Source organism: Calonectris borealis, chromosome 16 (genome assembly GCF_964195595.1).
Source record: "Calonectris borealis chromosome 16, bCalBor7.hap1.2, whole genome shotgun sequence".
Lineage (NCBI taxonomy): Eukaryota > Metazoa > Chordata > Aves > Procellariiformes > Procellariidae > Calonectris > Calonectris borealis.
Genome location: NC_134327.1, coordinates 16,926,291 through 16,943,155, shown reverse-complemented (window position 1 = coordinate 16,943,155; position 16,865 = coordinate 16,926,291). Strand labels below are relative to the sequence as shown.

At 38.9% G+C, this 16,865-nt stretch overlaps 1 protein-coding gene across 15 annotated transcripts in view; it reads left to right on the top strand.

Annotated features, from left to right (window-relative positions):
• ARHGAP17 (Rho GTPase activating protein 17) overlaps positions 1–16,083 on the top strand; it is a 48,252-nt gene extending 32,169 nt beyond the window's left edge. For 2 of the 15 annotated variants that reach the window (XM_075165570.1, XM_075165585.1), the window contains 11 exons: positions 1,741–1,868; positions 2,267–2,378; positions 2,958–3,039; positions 3,488–3,568; positions 4,281–4,394; positions 4,760–4,851; positions 4,982–5,138; positions 6,352–6,594; positions 8,655–8,818; positions 9,213–9,824; positions 15,186–16,083. In XM_075165570.1, the coding sequence (XP_075021671.1) occupies positions 1,741–1,868; positions 2,267–2,378; positions 2,958–3,039; positions 3,488–3,568; positions 4,281–4,394; positions 4,760–4,851; positions 4,982–5,138; positions 6,352–6,594; positions 8,655–8,818; positions 9,213–9,824; positions 15,186–15,316 (1,916 nt within the window). In that variant the 3' untranslated portion in view covers positions 15,317–16,083. The other 13 variants (XM_075165571.1, XM_075165578.1, XM_075165574.1 and 10 more) reach the window with 13 other exon arrangements.
• The last annotated feature ends 782 nt before the right edge of the window (positions 16,084–16,865 follow it).

The following is a 16,865-nucleotide window of genomic DNA, read 5'->3' as shown; positions in this document are numbered from 1 at the left end:
GATTATCAGAAAAACTCCCCTTATTCTAAGGAGCTAGACTTTTTTTTCCTCCTCTTATGCATCCTTTTTCCCAGTGTGCTCACTGCAGTACAGCTGGCTAACGGAGTGTACACATTATTGTGTTGAATATCAGCAGTTAAGAAAAGCGCGTAATACAGCTTCATTTCTTCCCCATGCTACTAAGCTTTCCATTGTCAATGGGAGTTAAGGTGTATCATTAATGGTTTGGTATGAAGATGCAGTGTGTGTTGTTGAAATTGCTATCCTTAATACTGGCTATACTGTCTCTTAATCTGCTAAGTGCTTTGAACAAGAAGTAGGCTGAACAAAGTCTGAGGAAAAATATGATCTGAGCTGAGCAAGACTCAAGTATCTTCAGTTGTGGACCACATGCAAGTTGTAAAAGATGAACCATTAAACTAAATATATCAAGAAATACAACCATCTTGCTGAAAGATGATATAGAATATCTGTACTCTGTAGATCTGATGGGAGGCAAGATAATGCAAACAAATGATGCTTACACAGAATCAGGGTTGCATTATGGCTGTATGGAAGGTTCTCTGTTTACGAATATGACTGCTTTAAATTGGTTGTTGTTGTTGCTTGGGTGCTTTGTAGAAACTTTTCATATGACAAATGCTTCAGAACAGATTAGCCATCCTAGAAGGTGGGTTAGGAGGCATGTTGTTTAAGTGGTCCAGTACCTCACATCTAAGTGTAGGGCATGAATCCAGTTGTTTCCAGCTGTTGTATATATTACTGTGACTTCGAACAATTGCTAAGATTTCTTTTCCTAATGTTGCTGTAACTTGCAAAACTGGGGAAAATGACATGTGCCTCTCGTGGTGCGTTAATGAATGAGAGGAACTAAAGCCTTATGAAGGATGTAGTTGATGTGGTTTCATAAACAAAAAGGGTAAATTAAATCTTTTGCAGAAGCACATTGTGTCTTCAGAGGACTCTTTCAAAGTCTTCATCTTTCTTGACCTTTTTTCCACATAAAAGAAGTAATGCATCTGTACTAACAGTAACCTTTTACATCTGCATTTTTTCAGTTAAGACAGCAGAAATGGGTGAAAAAATAAATTGTAGGAAACAAGAAATTCACATTAAATTTGGAGAAACTTGTGCCAATTTTGACTTTCAGAGTTAAGCAACAATTGAGAAATTGAATAGAAAATTTGTGCAAGCATTAGTGATGGGCTGTTAATGTGGTAATTCTAATGTAAGACATTGGGGCTGTTAACATCCATTTTAAGTTGCTGATTCCTTAAATCTGCAATAAACTTTGTGTTAACAGCTCAGTTTTTATCCACCTTAAATACAGTTAAAACTAAGATAAGCCCAGGTCATGCAATCTGGACAAAATTTTCCCCAAAGATTCTTGCAAACCTAAGCCTTTTGGTGTCTTGGCAAATGAGAACTAGTGTAACTTACAGCCATGTGGCGGCACTTGTGTGGCGGCCTACTGGGACATGCACTTCCAGTTATACACAGGATTTGTGTGTGATATTCCATCCAGAAAGATGCAGAAGTATTTTTTTTTCCTTGAACACCAGCAGGCTCATTTTCTCTTTACTCATGATATAAGGGACTTTACCAATCAAGGGCTGTAAAACTCCTATTGTATTCTGAAAATTTCTTTGCTGTACTGGAGGTTTTCTTCTTTTCTTGTCTGGGACATAATTTAAGTGTTTGTTAGATATTTTGCTCAGTGTTTTGATACTCTCCAACTAGACAAATGGACTGAAAAACCAGCTTTTGGAACTCCACTAGAAGAGCATCTCAAGCGCAGCGGTCGTGAAATTGCAGTCCCTATCGAAGCCTGTGTAATGATGCTTTTGGAAACGGGAATGAGAGAGGAGGTAGGTACTACCATATCATGTGCTATGAAGGACAGGAAAAAAGAGCTCAGTCAAACTCGTGGACTGGTGTCTGTACTTTTTAACAAGTTCCTTAAGTAGTTTTGTTCATTAGTGTAGATGATAGATCTTTTGCAAGAGAATAACCTTCAGCAGTATTTGAAGTATCTTCGAGATGAATGCACCTAGAATGAAAAATTCGGAATGGTCCAAGGGTGAGAGGGAACTAAAACATTGTCAGATGGCAGTGACACATTAAGAGCCAGCTAGGTCATAACAGTGAAAGGTGAAGACACCAGACTTGAAACTGTTCTGAAGGAGGCTGTCATAAAACTTTTACTGTTACATGCTTGTACTAACGTATTGTTACCAGTCAAATACATTTTATTTTTATTATGCAGGGCTTATTCAGAATTGCTGCTGGAGCCTCCAAGTTAAAAAAGCTGAAAGCTGCGTTGGACTGTTCAACTTCCCAGCTTGACGAATTTTATTCCGATCCCCATGCTGTTGCAGGTATTGTGAATGTTCTGAATCAAAACCAGGTATAAATTGATGCAACACAAGTTTATGCTGTTCATTTAACTGTTGACTTGCTGCAGTGAAAGGTGTTGATCTTTGCAGATAAACTATGAATGAAAATAAATTGAAAGTTCGCTTCATTGCACAGCTTAACAGAGATAAGTATAGGGTACGCATGCTCATCACACTTGATGTATTCATGTCTGCGTGACAGAGTGGTGTTTAAAATTCAGGTGATCATAGTAATCCAAATATCGTATTTCCTCTCATGACAAGAGTGTTAACATGATCAAGGGAGATTAGAGCCATATGTAGACCTTTAATAAGGTCTTTGTTCTGAAGAGGTGGTTCATAGTTTCATAGTACATGTTTCTGTCAAATTACAGTAATTACTGGAAGACCTTTTGTGTTAAGTGTTGAGCAGATAGACTGTGGAAGTGTCAGGTCTTCCCACTGTTTCACTGGAACTTGGGTCCTATTGCATAGATAAAATTGCAAATCTGAGGACAGAATTTTAAATGAAGACTGAAAGCATTGGCTAAGAAGCTCGCCTGTTTCTCGTCTGCATTGCAGGTGCCTTGAAATCCTATTTGCGAGAGTTGCCAGAACCTTTAATGACCTACAGTCTATATGAAGAATGGACACAAGCTGCAAAGTAAGCATACTAAAAATAGTTATATAGGAAAAGAGTCTACAGGTTTTTATCAAATTTGATTCTTCATATATGAATTCAAAAGAAAAGGCCAAGCTCACAGAGTTTACTTTCTCATTTCTGCTCTAACAGGTGAATATTTTTCATAACAAATTACTTTAAATACCTTAATACTAATTGCACAAAAATGTGGTGAAATATCTTTTTTATGTTTAAACATAAGGGCTGCTTCAGGCTATTGGCTGCATAGTATTGATGCTTAAGCAGCCTTCTTTCGTTGCAGGCAGAGATAATTCAGGGATTTGACTAGCAGGTTACTGAATTACTGAACACAAACCAGTGCATTTATTTGGCGTAAATGGAAGGTTATACAGTCATCAATTCGTTCACTGCAGAAACAACAATTTCCTGATCTGAAAGTAAGACGTAATGGAAATTTTTTTCCTTTCAGTATTCAGGACCAGGATAAGAAGCTACAAGAGTTATGGAGAATCTGTAACAGATTACCTAAGCATTATCATGCTAATTTCAGGTATGTATGAACATCTGTTGACTTGCAGCACAGCTGCTTTGATGCTAGAGTACTATGTTTCAAAGCTGATTAACGAAAACTCTAATCCAGGTGTTTTTTTTCTTGGCTAAATTCAGTTAGGTTTATAAAAGGACATCCTATTTTATCAAGTAGTTGGTGTGCATTGGTGGTGGTAGACTTTTTCAGTCAAGTTAATTCACTATTGACTGTAATGAAATAGTGATGCATAGAACCCTTCCACTTAAGGGTCATGCTGTTGGCAATAGTACCTGACTTTTCACCAGCTGTGCTCTTCATTGTATTTTCCAGTCTTAGAAATCACCTGGATGTGTTATTTTTCCTTTTGGTTTTGCCTTTTGGGAATGAATCGGAACAAAACCAACTCTGGTGATGCTTAGACGTGTGGAAGTTCCATTATAGGATATGAAAATAGCTATTGAGTGGGCATTCTCAATATAAACTTTTTTTCTGAAAATATAATAGTTCTGTAGTTCCATTTTGCTAAGATGGGAGATGCTTTCTTTTCTACCCAGTTCAACTTTTATGATTCATGAGTAGAAACTTAGTAGCCAGCTACCAAGCAAGAAGACTGTTTGTCTCATTTCTGTTTTGTTGGGAGCTGTCTTTACAAGTTCTTGAATTTTTACTTAGTTGGTTTCAACAAGAAATGCGCTTAGTTCCTGCTGTTTAATTATTTCTTCCTTTTTTGTAGGTATTTAATCAAATTTTTAGCAAAGCTTGCACAGAACAGTGATGTTAACAAAATGACACCCAGCAATGTCGCAATAGTCTTGGGCCCCAACTTGTTATGGGCAAAGAATGAAGGGTAAGTTGTTCTAGCAAAGCTACAAAACAGAACTTCCATGAAGCTGTAGAATTTCTTGTCAAATTGTTTTAAATCATGTAGACTATTCACAGCAACAGACTGTTTTCCTAAAAAATATTTCAAATGTTCTTTCAACCTGTGCCTCCAGATCCTTTTAGCCATGCATCTTTTTAGGAGTATTTTCAAATGCTGTGAATGTTCCTGAATAGTGTAGATTTCATCAGAGTGTGAAGTTGCTCTTTATCAAGGAGTCTTGATTCATCAAGCTTAACATAATTTGTCATTTAGGTAACATGAATTTTTTTTTTTAATTTTCTTTCTTTGATAGAATTCTGTATAAAGTGTTCCACAAATTTCTTCTGCAGATCCCTTGCTGAAATGGCAGCAGCAACTTCAGTCCATGTGGTAGCAGTTATTGAGCCAATTATTCAGCATGCAGACTGGTTCTTCCCTGGAGGTAAATTCTTGCCATAGTTAAAAGAATTTTGTGTTTGTGATAACCCTACGCAGGTAAACCTCCAATAGCTTTTTGCAGTGAGGCACCATTTTGTATGTCTCAGGATGCATTCTGTCTGTCTCTCTTTCAGATCAAGATTTCAATGTGTCTGGGGCATTCGTTGCAATTCCTGCTGTTAATTCAAATCACTTGTCACACACTGGGAATGAATATGAATCTGGGACACTGGAACGGAAGAGGCCTGTTAGTATGACTGTAATGGAAGGGGATTTATTGAAGAAGGAAAGGTATGTTTCACTCGCGGGTTAGGTTTCAATTATTACCCTACTCCTGAGAACTGGACTACTGAGGAGGCTGTAATCGGACACACTTTTACTGGTCTCAGGACCAGTATTTCATGGAAATACTATAGGTAACAAGAGTGATTTATTTCCGCCCCATGTTGTTGCAGCCTGAGGAAGGTTCAAAGGTAATGTACTGGTATTTGCTTCCAGTTGTACTCTATGCATGATAAAAACCAAGCAGATAATTACTGCTTCCAATTACCATTACAGATTGGGGGGTCTAAAATCCACTGAAACAGAAGTGTATATAGTAGCATCTATCAGTATCTAACTTCTGATATTCCATGGCTTCTTTTTCAAAGCCCATAAGCTGAGGTGGTGTTACCTGGTGCCTTCATGATAAGACTTCTGAGTTGATGATGGTACAGTATACCACAGCAAACAGTAGAACGCTAAAAAATAAAAATAAAACGTGCTGTTTTCCCATATAACATGTAGTGTAACGTTCATTTATTATCACTCATATCATGAATATTCAGGCGATGTGCTGTTTTGTTTTTAGCTGTTTATGCAAATGTTAAATTGTTACCTGAATGTTAACTATGGATAGCCACATGCAAAATTATCAGCACTGACAGAGGAAGAAGAAAATCAGTTCAGGATTCACAGTCTTTAACACAATAAGAATAAAATAAAATTAAATTCTAGAATGAATGTGCATTCTAAAATCTGTTAGAATTTTAGTCTGTTTATCCATAGTTCTCCTTTAAGCATCAATCATAGTGTATATCCAGTGGCTTTTTTTGTCTGTCTTGAAATCTGTGCTGCAACTTAGTGTGTAATAGAAACAAAATTCATGTGGCAAAATATATTCGGTGAGGAGATACTCTGGTATGTAAGGAAATGTATGTATTTACATGTAAAATTACTGAGTGGTTTGGCCTCATTGTCATCAATGTCTGTCTTCAAATGTAATTGAGTAGTTTGTTCGACTTATGTTTAGCTTACCCCTCTGTGTGGATGAGCCAAATAGTGTTGCATGTCTTAACATTAATGGTGTTATTTGCAGAAAGTTGAAGCTTTCCTTGTTGCTGCTTTGCATGCTAAGCAACAGGGGTTGCATTTGTCTGTGTGGGTTATAACATCCAATTGTCCTGTTGCTTTAGTTACCTGGTGTTGGCTGGCGTGGTGTGTTTACTCTCTCTTCTTTCTGTAGCTTTGGTGTCAAGGTTATGGACTTCCAAGCGAATCCTCGGAGATGTGGCACTATAAATAGAAAGCACACATCCCCAGCTTTCCAGCCACCACTTCCACCCACGGAGGCTGGCGTGCTGGCTCAGTCTGGAGCGGAGCAGCACTCACAAGCTTCTGTGGCTGAAACAAGCCCAGTGGGTGCTGGTTTTGCTCTCTCTGCTGGCACAGCAGAACAGTTACAAAGTCAAGGAAATGAGGATGTCAGGTAAGAGGCATGGCTTCTGCTGGCAGTGGCTTAGCAGGCTGCTTCAGCAGCAAACTGATGTGTCAACTGTTTCTGCTTCACAAAGCACCTCTTCTAACTGGAATGCAGGTTCTCATGTGTGAAGCCTTTTCAGGCGTGGGCAGAAGCACTATGCAGGAGCTCTCTTGCCATGCATATTGTTCCAGGATCGATCTCCTAAAATAACATATGTGTTCTGTGTGTTGCAGAATTGACCTTCTAAAATAAGAGAATTCTTGGGGGAAAGAAGGATGATGAAAAATACTAAAAAAAGATGGTATTTCTGCTACCCATGTTGACCTTTCCAAGTTAGAGGTGTCCACACAGTATGACTATCAGTTTGCTGCTGAAAGAACAAAACCTACCATTGGCAATACTAGAAACGTGTTGGTCTTGTTTGTTGTTTCTCGTACACGTTATCTGGATATGTCTCTTTTTTTTTTGTCTGTAGCAAGTGTTAGTGATAACCGGACTTGCTAGAAAACTAGAAGTCGATCTATCATACATCAATATTAGTTTATTTAGGACAAGCATGTATACAGGCTTTTTTGCTACTTAATTACTATTGAAACTTTGTGCAATCATGTCCCCAGTATTAGTATACATAGACTCCAAGACTAATGGGAGTAACCTTGACTCTTCCTTTCATGTATGGTGAAAGCAGCGCATTGCTTTCGATATTTTGTGGTCTGAGAGATAAAACGAACCACAGGTAAAGGCCTGTAGTGCTCTCCAGACATCAACCTCCCACACTGCATCTTACAGTAAAACACCAGCGTGGAGTTCAATGTAGCATTGACTCTTTTGCATGTAGCTTTTGTTCTCAGGTGACATTTTTACAAAAACTACTTCTCATTTAGAAATCCCCCACAAACTAGTATTTCCTCCACAAATGTCTTTTGTGGCATAGGCAGCTAAAACAAAACCTTGAGAGTAGTGTCTAAAAGCTGCATTTAAAATCTGCACAAACTCTGTGTTCAAGTTCTTGCAATTTATTAACAGCATCTAGAGAAACTAGGATTTCAATGTGCCAGTAAAAGTGACTGAAAGGTGTTAGCCCTTTTGAGATAAGTAAGATGCTGCAAGAGACTATAGAGAAGTGAGCGAAGACTGCAAGCGCATAGCAAGAGGAGGGGACGCTGCCCAGTACCACCTTGGCTGGTTCATGCTCGAATGCTGTGTTTCCCCCTGATTCTATTGTCTTCATAGCCAAAGGTTAGGAAGAGCTGAGTTGTCCTGACCTCACTCTCAAAGACTTTGCAGGGATTGCTCCCTCAAAACAAGTTCTGGTTTCCCAGCAAGGTAAAAGCTTAATTCCAGGTAGGGTGGAGAGAAGACTTCAGCCAGTCAATGAAGGGAAAAGAGCCTCTGCTCTCTCCACACCCAGCTCTTGCAGTCCCTGGGCCCTCCTGAGGGCTTCCAAAGGCTCCAGGGGCTTCAGCAGTGAGGACTACCTCTGCCTCGCCCGTATACTAAGCGTAGCAAGTTGGTTCGTGTCCTTTGTTTTTTTTCTGGCAGAGCTTCACAGATTGCCATCGCTTGATCCTTAGTAGCTAGGTCTACCAGATAACCACCAGCGAATTGGATGTGATGCTGTGACAGAATATTTTGAAAAGGCTAACAGTTATAGGCATGATAGGTCTATTTGAATGAGGAGATTGGAGGAGTAGTTTCATATGAACTTTCATGTTGGGAGTCTGTTTTAAAGGATCTGCAAATACACTGAGGATGTGTTAGCATGGAGACTGTACTCCTAGGTATCAGTACTGCATTCAAACAGGTACTGTGATACTGCAGAACTACTTGTATTCCTAATTTTGGTAATTGATCTTTTGTACGGGCTTGCCTAAAACCTACTTGCCACTTGTTTGAAGAGTTGTAGCACTGTTCAGTCTGTCAGTAAATACCAGCCAGTGCAGAAGTTTTTCTGAAGCGTTTGAGGGTCAGAACTATCGCACAGTTCATAATGTAAACCTGAGCGGGTGCAGCTGATTTGGGCAAGGCTTTTTACAATCATCTAATTTAGGACTTTTAATTTTCAGTGCCTCAAAATCTAAGGACAACACATCTTCAGCTACTCCTCCACCCGTGAGAAATGGCGGGCATGCGGGCACTGTCCAGAACCAGTCAACAAGTAGCACTAATCAGCTTTCTGTTAATCAGCCACAGAATGCAGCAGGTCCCAGTCCCCATTCAATGAGGAGAGGTGTGTTTTTCATTTTGTTTTCAAGCCACTAAGTTCCAATTATTTATGTACTGCAAAAATGCTTACTAAAATAACTTTATCAGAATCTCTTCCTTTATTGCAGACAGTGGTTTAATTCACTTGCATTTCACTAAGTGCATCTTCGACTTTTGGGCTCTTTCATGAATGCTGGTAGTAACGTTACCAATACTGTTTAACAAAATCACTCAAAGACTATTGATTAGTAAACCCGTGACAAATTTCTGTAGCTTCCTATTGATACTGCTTTTATTTGATAATTCACCATTTTATTTTGATAATGTACTTGAGTATTCTTTTGTGCTACTAATTTCTTTCCTTCAGGATTTTGGTTTCACAATAGACAACCATGAAATCTCACCTCTTCTCTTAACAGCTGTTAAAAAGCCTGCGCCAGCCCCTCCCAAGCCAGCCAACCCACCTCCAGGGCAGCCAGGAAGCCAGAGTTCTGCCCCAGCTGCTCAGCCACCTTCTGTCTCTCCAAAACCACCTGCTAGAAGTTCTTCTCCTCCTGCTCAGCATGCAAACCAAGGAGCAGCCCAGACCTCCACTTCCCAGGTTTCTGCACCTCGGAGATACTCCAGCAGCCTTTCCCCAATACAAGCTCCCAGCCATCCACCACCACAGCCCCCAACACAGGCTACTCCTCCACTGCAGCCCAAATCAAACAGTCAAGCATCTCCTCCTGCTGCACCCAGCAGTGAGCATGGACCAGAGCAGCCCTGTTACACTCCTCCGCAGACTCCAACACCACCCGATACACCCCCTCTAGGAAAACATAATACTAGTTCCCCATCGCCACAGCCATCTTCTCAAGAAACCTCCCAGTCTCACTCTCCACCTCAGACTGGTACACTGCCAAGGCCACGGCCGGTACCAAAACCCAGAAATAGACCTAGCGTTCCCCCTCCGCCTCATCCTCCTTCTCAGCTGGCTGGAGATGGTGGTATTGCAAATCCCACGCAAACAGCTTCCAAAATAGTAACAGGTGAGCAGATTCTTTCATATTTGGTGTCTCCTCAGGGAGTGGAATTGAAGAAAATAATGTCTGTAGCTGTAAATGAATTTTGGGCAGGGCAACTGAAAACCACAAATAACAGTTAAAACACTAAATTGCTCATTTCCAGTTAAAATGCCCACCCACCTATTCTGTGCATGAGGATTTGGGGCACTTCCGTAGTGAAGGTCGTCATTCCTGAGGCAGAAGGGTTTGGGGGGAAGTGTAGATTAGCTTGCTTTATTTTTTTCCTGCTTTGGAAGCAAAACACTGTTATAGCAACCAACTCTCTAGGCTTTCTCCAGGCTCAGCATCATGGTAGTTTCAATTATGCTTATACATCTGTTAACAAAACCCAAAATATTTGGAGGAGGGAGAAGGTGTAGCTAAGGATAGTATATTTCAGCATATACATATGCCAAAAGTGGTCACTGATACGTAGACAAGATAGATACATACAATAGACAATACTAACACAGTGAGTGTTTTACCTTATGAGAACGAAGTCTTCTGATGTGCTTTTAAGTTGGACATCCAGAAGCTGAAAAATCATATACACTTAACTGTGTATCTTAGGTCAATTTCTAGATAGATCTTCATATTTTAAATGCAGCCGCCTTCTTCCGTTTTGAGACATTCATGAAGTAAAGAGAAACTTTCTGTCTTCTCACAGGAACTTTGTGAAGCTTGTAGTGACTAGTGTGATAGGGATAATGTTAATTTCTCTTGGGGGAGAAAAAAAAGATAACTGCTGAGGACAGTCAAAACTAGCAGATCTTGAAATGTTCTCCTGCTGAGTCTCTGCTTATTTTAGGAAATTCTGAAGGAAGAGATAATGAATGTAGGAGACTAATGCTTTTAAATCTACTTGTATTTAATAATGGTTAAAACTTTCCAGTGACACTGCAGCTTCTCTAGAATAAGACTAATGTATTGGAATGCAAATTATAAATTCTGTGCCTAACAGCTTTACCCCATGATGCCTTCACAGGTGGGGATGGTTACTGCGAATAAGGTTTGTACTTGCCAGAAACATGCAATATAAGCTAAAATGCTCCTGCACAGCAATATTTTATTTGTAGCTTTATTTTGTATATGCGCTTTGGAATATGTGCTCTCTGTCAACTCTGTGTTATCTCATTACTACATATCATTCTGTTTGTAAGAGATTTTTAAGACCTATGCTGCTTAATTTTAACAGTCCTGTGAACATTAAGTTATGCCTTGAAACAAATTGTAAAAATAACTATAATGAAATGAGTAACACTTCACACAAAGTCACCAGAACTACTAGTCCACAAGTCAAGTGTGAAGCAGTGAACCATTTAAAACAGGTTTGTTCAGTGCAGGCAAATATTGAAGTTCATGGTTTTTCCTACAATTCAGTGTTATATGATTGCATTTTAATGTAGCTTTCATTTTAGGTTTTCAGTTATTTTTAACTACTTGGAATTTATTTGGCAAAATATGTGTTCATGTGACTAAAACCCTTTGCAGAAAAACACCCAGCAGCATCTGCATTCTGGCATGTTTGCATTTGCATTCTGTCAGCTCCAGCCTCACTAATAGTACTAGTCTGTTCAATCGCAGCTGCCAAATGACACATTAATAATCTTACTATTCATGTGTAATGGGTTAGAGATGCTACCTTTTTAAGGTAACAACTGCATGACAGGCTGAAAAAGTTGAGGCTGCATTCCTGAATTATCTCAAGATTTGACTTCTTACAGGAAAGATACTGAAATTAGTATTGGATTGAGAAGTCAAGATGGAAGTACAGTTTTCTTAAATTTGAGAAACTAGCAGTAAATGAGCTGCTTAAGCAACTAAAAAGTAGCTTTGCTTTTTAAAATAACAGACTTTTCCTTATTGTACTTCTGCTCTTTTTGTCAGTATCTTTAAAATACAAGAGCAATTTATTTCAAAGCTGAATTCAGAAATAAGGCTGGGGTCTGGATCTTTACAGCACTTACAAATAAGTTAAGAATGGGAACAGTGCTGACGAGTCAAACTTCAAGGAAGGACTTAACCTTAATTTCTAAGTTGTGTTTCATAGGTTGACCATGTTTGTTTTCATTTGGGAATTTTTCTGGTTCTGAGGAAATAGCTTTAACGATAGCAGACAAGCAGGATTTGTTTTACCCCAGTGTAACTGGAGAAATACTTGCCTTCTAAATAGTGTCCAGCTGGTATGCAGGGGACCGCTTTATTAGTGGGGGAGTTTAAGCTGCACAAAGCAAGCATCTGCCAAAGGGGAGTGACTGGATATGGGCTGTGAATTACAACTTAGTGCTGACTCCTTTTCAGCTAAGTTACAGGTATAACAGAGGTACACGACTGTCCTGTGGTCTGGGTAAATATAAAAAAATATTGAAATCAACAGTGTTGAAACAGTGTTAAAACTGGAGAGACTTGGTATCATTCCTTTCAAGTGCAAACCATAGCAAATTGGCCATGTAAGTTGTGCACAGTGAACGATAGTATGACAGCTGCCATGCAGGAAAGCCAGTAAAAGAAAGCTGATTCTCTAGCAAAACTGATAAAGGAACCTAGAAAATCTAGTATGTTTTGCAAAAAAAACCACCTGGGGAACAGTTGAAGTGATACTCAGGCTTACCTACCTACAGCAGTACTCTCAGTACAGGATCATCCACCTTTTCCAGATCAATCTTTTTTTAAAGGATTAATATTTGTTCTGAATTAACACCATTGCATATTACATAAGAGTATCTGCTCTAACATTTACACGTGCACATAAAAGCACTTATTGTAGACTGACTTATCTAATTCACAATGTGAAATAGCTGTCTTTAATTTTAACGTTAAATAGTGGAGCAAGGGAAGACAGAAGGGAATAATGGAAGCCAAAATTAAGTTGCCAGCAAACTTCATAATGTCAGAACAGGAGTTCTGAATTGTTTTCAGGATGCTGTTGAATTCCTTTGTCCATATACTGGACTTCAGTAATGCCTCAAATTCTATTTATGGTATTAGAGTAATAAGCCCTAGAAAAGAATATTCTAATCAAAAATTTTATTAAATAATCTAGATGTTTGACCTGCATTCAGTAGGAACTGTATTGGAAAGTTCAATGGTAAGGAAAAGGCACATGATTGGCCAAAACCGTTGCTAATTCATAATCATGTGTGTGCTAATGCCCAGTACTAACCTGTCACAAATAACACTGCTTGCTTGCATTATCGTTAGCGTGGCATGCAAAAAGAATGGCTGTTTGATGCTCGCTCTTACATTAACGTACTAAAAGTTCTGGAGACTAGAATGTATAAAGTTGTTCATGTTTGGACTGGCCAATTTCACATTGTACTTCTTCCATGTACAGAAAATCATATCTAGAAATCTATGTGTTTTATACAGAGTTTCATTTTGTATTTGAAGTAGCTGTACCATTGTTTGTCACCAATACTCCTTTCCTGTGTCACCTCACACTTTCAGTTACCTCTTTTTCCGATTCATCCTTCAATATGCAGTCTTGGTAGAGAGAATTTCTGTGCCTGCATCTAAAGTTGAAGTACACCTTTTGAACCATACTTCAAATGACAATTCAAACATAACAGCAGTATTGTTAGATATTAGGGAGAGTGCTTCTGCTACTTGGTTCTGTGCTCATCTCTTCTGTGGTGAAGCGCAGTGTGGAACATTTTGAGTAAGGGAAAAATGCAAGAAGAATTTGGGAACTTGCATGATTGCAGTTGATTCTTCTATGTAATATTGCTTCTGTCAGCAATAGTAAAAATGACTAAAAAAATCTAAAGTTTAAATCAACTGACTTTAAAAGGGACTTACTTTAAACACATGAATGTGAGGCTAAGTGAAAAGGTTTGGTTTTAAAGTAGCCCCAGTAATTATTTCCTCATTGCTATCAAAGGTCTATTGAAGAGTGACCGTCTTATAGGTGCCACAAGGCACTGTTCACTGGGTATAGCCGATGCTGATTTTCAAAATGGGAATGAGGGCTGGGCAGAGAAATCTATTTAAAAGGTGATGGTGCTTAACGAGTCATAACAGTACTGGTGGCTTGTTCTGTGCCTTCTGGATGATTTCATAACCACTGAAATGCTATCTTAGCAAAATACAGTACTCCCCAAGACTGTGATACAAGACTTGGGAGAAAATTTATCGTTCACACCTTGCAAGAAAACGTAAATCCTGGAATCCTGATGTCATTTTTGGGAAAGTTGCAGCAGTAGAGATGAGAACATTTAACTGTCCGGTGCAAGGCAAGCCAGCTGGTGTCAGGCCACAAGATGATGGAGCTACTACATTAATAGTATCACTGAATACAGAACTACTCCAGCTGCGTGAGGCTGGCTGGCACTCTAGTAACGGGCTGAGAGAGCAGCAGAATGGGCTGCACTCGGACTTCAGTTCTGTGTCTGCTTTCACCTCTTCCATGTCATTTTGCTCAGAAATTTTCAACTTGAACATTTATAAAGTAACTTCTGGGCTAAATGTAAGACTCAATACTTGAGATGTGAGTCGAAGTCTTTATAGGATGCCTGTCTATGCCACCTAAGTTTAAAAGCAAGGTATTTATTTGGATTCTTTTTATTGATTTAAGTGATCTAAATGACTTTCTATTTGGATCAGCTGTTATGTTGCAGTAAGTGATGCCATGGCGTATATAAATTAGCTTTCCAAAATACTGACTTGATATTTTCAGTTACGTTTTTTGAACTGTTACGGATTTTTCTGGTCTTCTAACTACCAGGGCAGTCAGTCAGCAGAAATGCAACACTTTGAGGTCCTTCTTGGACACCTTGGCTTGAACAAAATTCTCCTTCCCTCAGAAGAGGCAAAGAACATGATGTTCTGTTTTATACACAGGAAAGGGTTTTAATCTGCATTTGGTTTAAATAATTTCTTCCTCTTCTTGTGACAGTGCCTCCTTTTGACACCATACATGTTCCTATTGTTTCTAAAAGTCATAGGTGGTTCTTTACCTGGCTGATGATTTAGGTGCCAAATTTTTTTGCTGAGTGACCATTGTGTTTTGACATGAAAGTCTGGAGTAACGTATCACTCTTAAGGGGCGTTGAGGAATCTGATACTAAATCATACTTGCTGTCTTCCATTCTTCAGAAAGAAATGTTTTTCTTTTATTAAGTACCAGACTAAAAAAAGGTATGTAGGAGAAGCAACTCAAACGTAAGCTTTTTAGTTTGGCTTAGCCTTTTTGTCTCCATGTGTGCATGTGCACATATGTGCCAGTTTGAAATGCCTTTGTTGATCTTTCCTTTCCCTTTTCTTTCTAAGGAAATGCACCAGAAATACACTAGTGAATGAGATGTCACTGTCCAGACTGCTAAACTTGCTATTCCATTTTTTGTGCAGACTCTAATTCCAGTATTCAAGAACCACTTCAAAACCCTTCTTCAGAGCTTCTTACAGAGACAGCGAGCAAAGAACTGCACAACCATCTCATGCTCGATATTGACAATGATACAGAAAGCACTGCTCTGTAATGGAAACTCTCAAGCTTTTTAAAGGTTCCTCTCCTGGTGGGAAAACTAACAGACCTAACAGTGAAAAGCTTCTTTTGACGAGATGGCAAAACTGTGTGGTTTGACTTGTGCATCACAGAGAAGGTGATTTAGCCATTCAGAAGAAGTTTAATGATCTGTGTCTCAACAGTGGTTTTCAAAATCTTGGATGGAAGGAATTGATTACTGCAGAAACTTGCATAGGAAGCATAATTGCTGCTAATACAGGTGGTATTAGCAGAAATTCCGAAAGAATAAGCAGCAGAATATTAGTTATTTAAAGTGCATGTATTATGGAAATAATCTTTTTAATGTCACGGTTAGACTTTTATTTCTAGTTCTTAGACATTACAAGGAGATGCCTTGCAAGAGACATTCCCTCACTGATTTGCTGCAGATTCTTTTTAAAACATGAACCAAAAAATGCCAGAGTGCTGGTGGTGACTGCTGGTTATCAGTCGCCTTGTCAAAACTGTGGATGTATTCTAGTGCCTTGAAGGACTATCATACTGTAGAAGGAAACTTACTGTATCTTTAATCATTTCATTGCTACTTAATGATCAGTACGTAATACTTATTTCATAGTTATTTGTATTAACCAAGCCTGCTTTTGTTTATGTGAAACTTGCAACTGTTTCAGGATGAAACTCTGGAAGTGTTTTTTGTGCTTTCATTGAAAATGGTTGAATTTTGAAAGAACTTTGAAACAGCTGTTTGGATTTATAAAATTAAAGATTGTCTTTTGTCAACTTAAGGCATCTTTATTCAAGTTTATGAGTAACATTGCTTCTAGTGGACATTGAAGGTTACACAATCATCCCCTGGGCTTTTGTAGCTCATGAGTTGCTGGCTGCTCAGCTTGTTCTTTTAAGGACTGTAGCGGAAGCATACTGGGAATGACTATGCATCTATTCTTTAATGTGTAGATTCACGTTAAACACAAATGAGTCCAGCTGCAAAGAGAAACACTGGATACAGCCTGTATCATGCAGAGAAATGAGATGGAACAGGCCATACAGTTTCTGCAAATGAGAGGGAGGGAGAGGAAACTAGTCAATTCAGGTAACATTCATATAACTAGTTGAATTAATTTACTTAACCTGTAAATTCCTTAATACTCCATAATACATTTTATTGAAGTTACTAAACTAGACTTCAGGCTTAACTACAAAATAAAACTGTATTTCATAAAGGTCTTAACAAGACACGTTGCACTTGGTGACATGATAAATATATTTTAGTTGCTATCTCGTTGGTGCCCCAGTTTGAAATCCCAGTGGCTGCCCAGTTGTTTCCTGTTTAGACATCTCTGAACAGGGAAGCTGAGCCCTGTTAGTGGGTGTAGACCTGCTTCCCTCTGTCACTACAGTAGCACTGTAACAAACTCTTGTAACTCAAAATTCAGTGTTACGAGCCACAACTTCTACATCTGTTACTAAATTTGATGTTTATCTCTCAAACTGTATGCGGTGTACCTGAATCCAGGGCAGGCTGTGAAGGACTTAAATAAATTCTCAGAAAATCTTCTGGA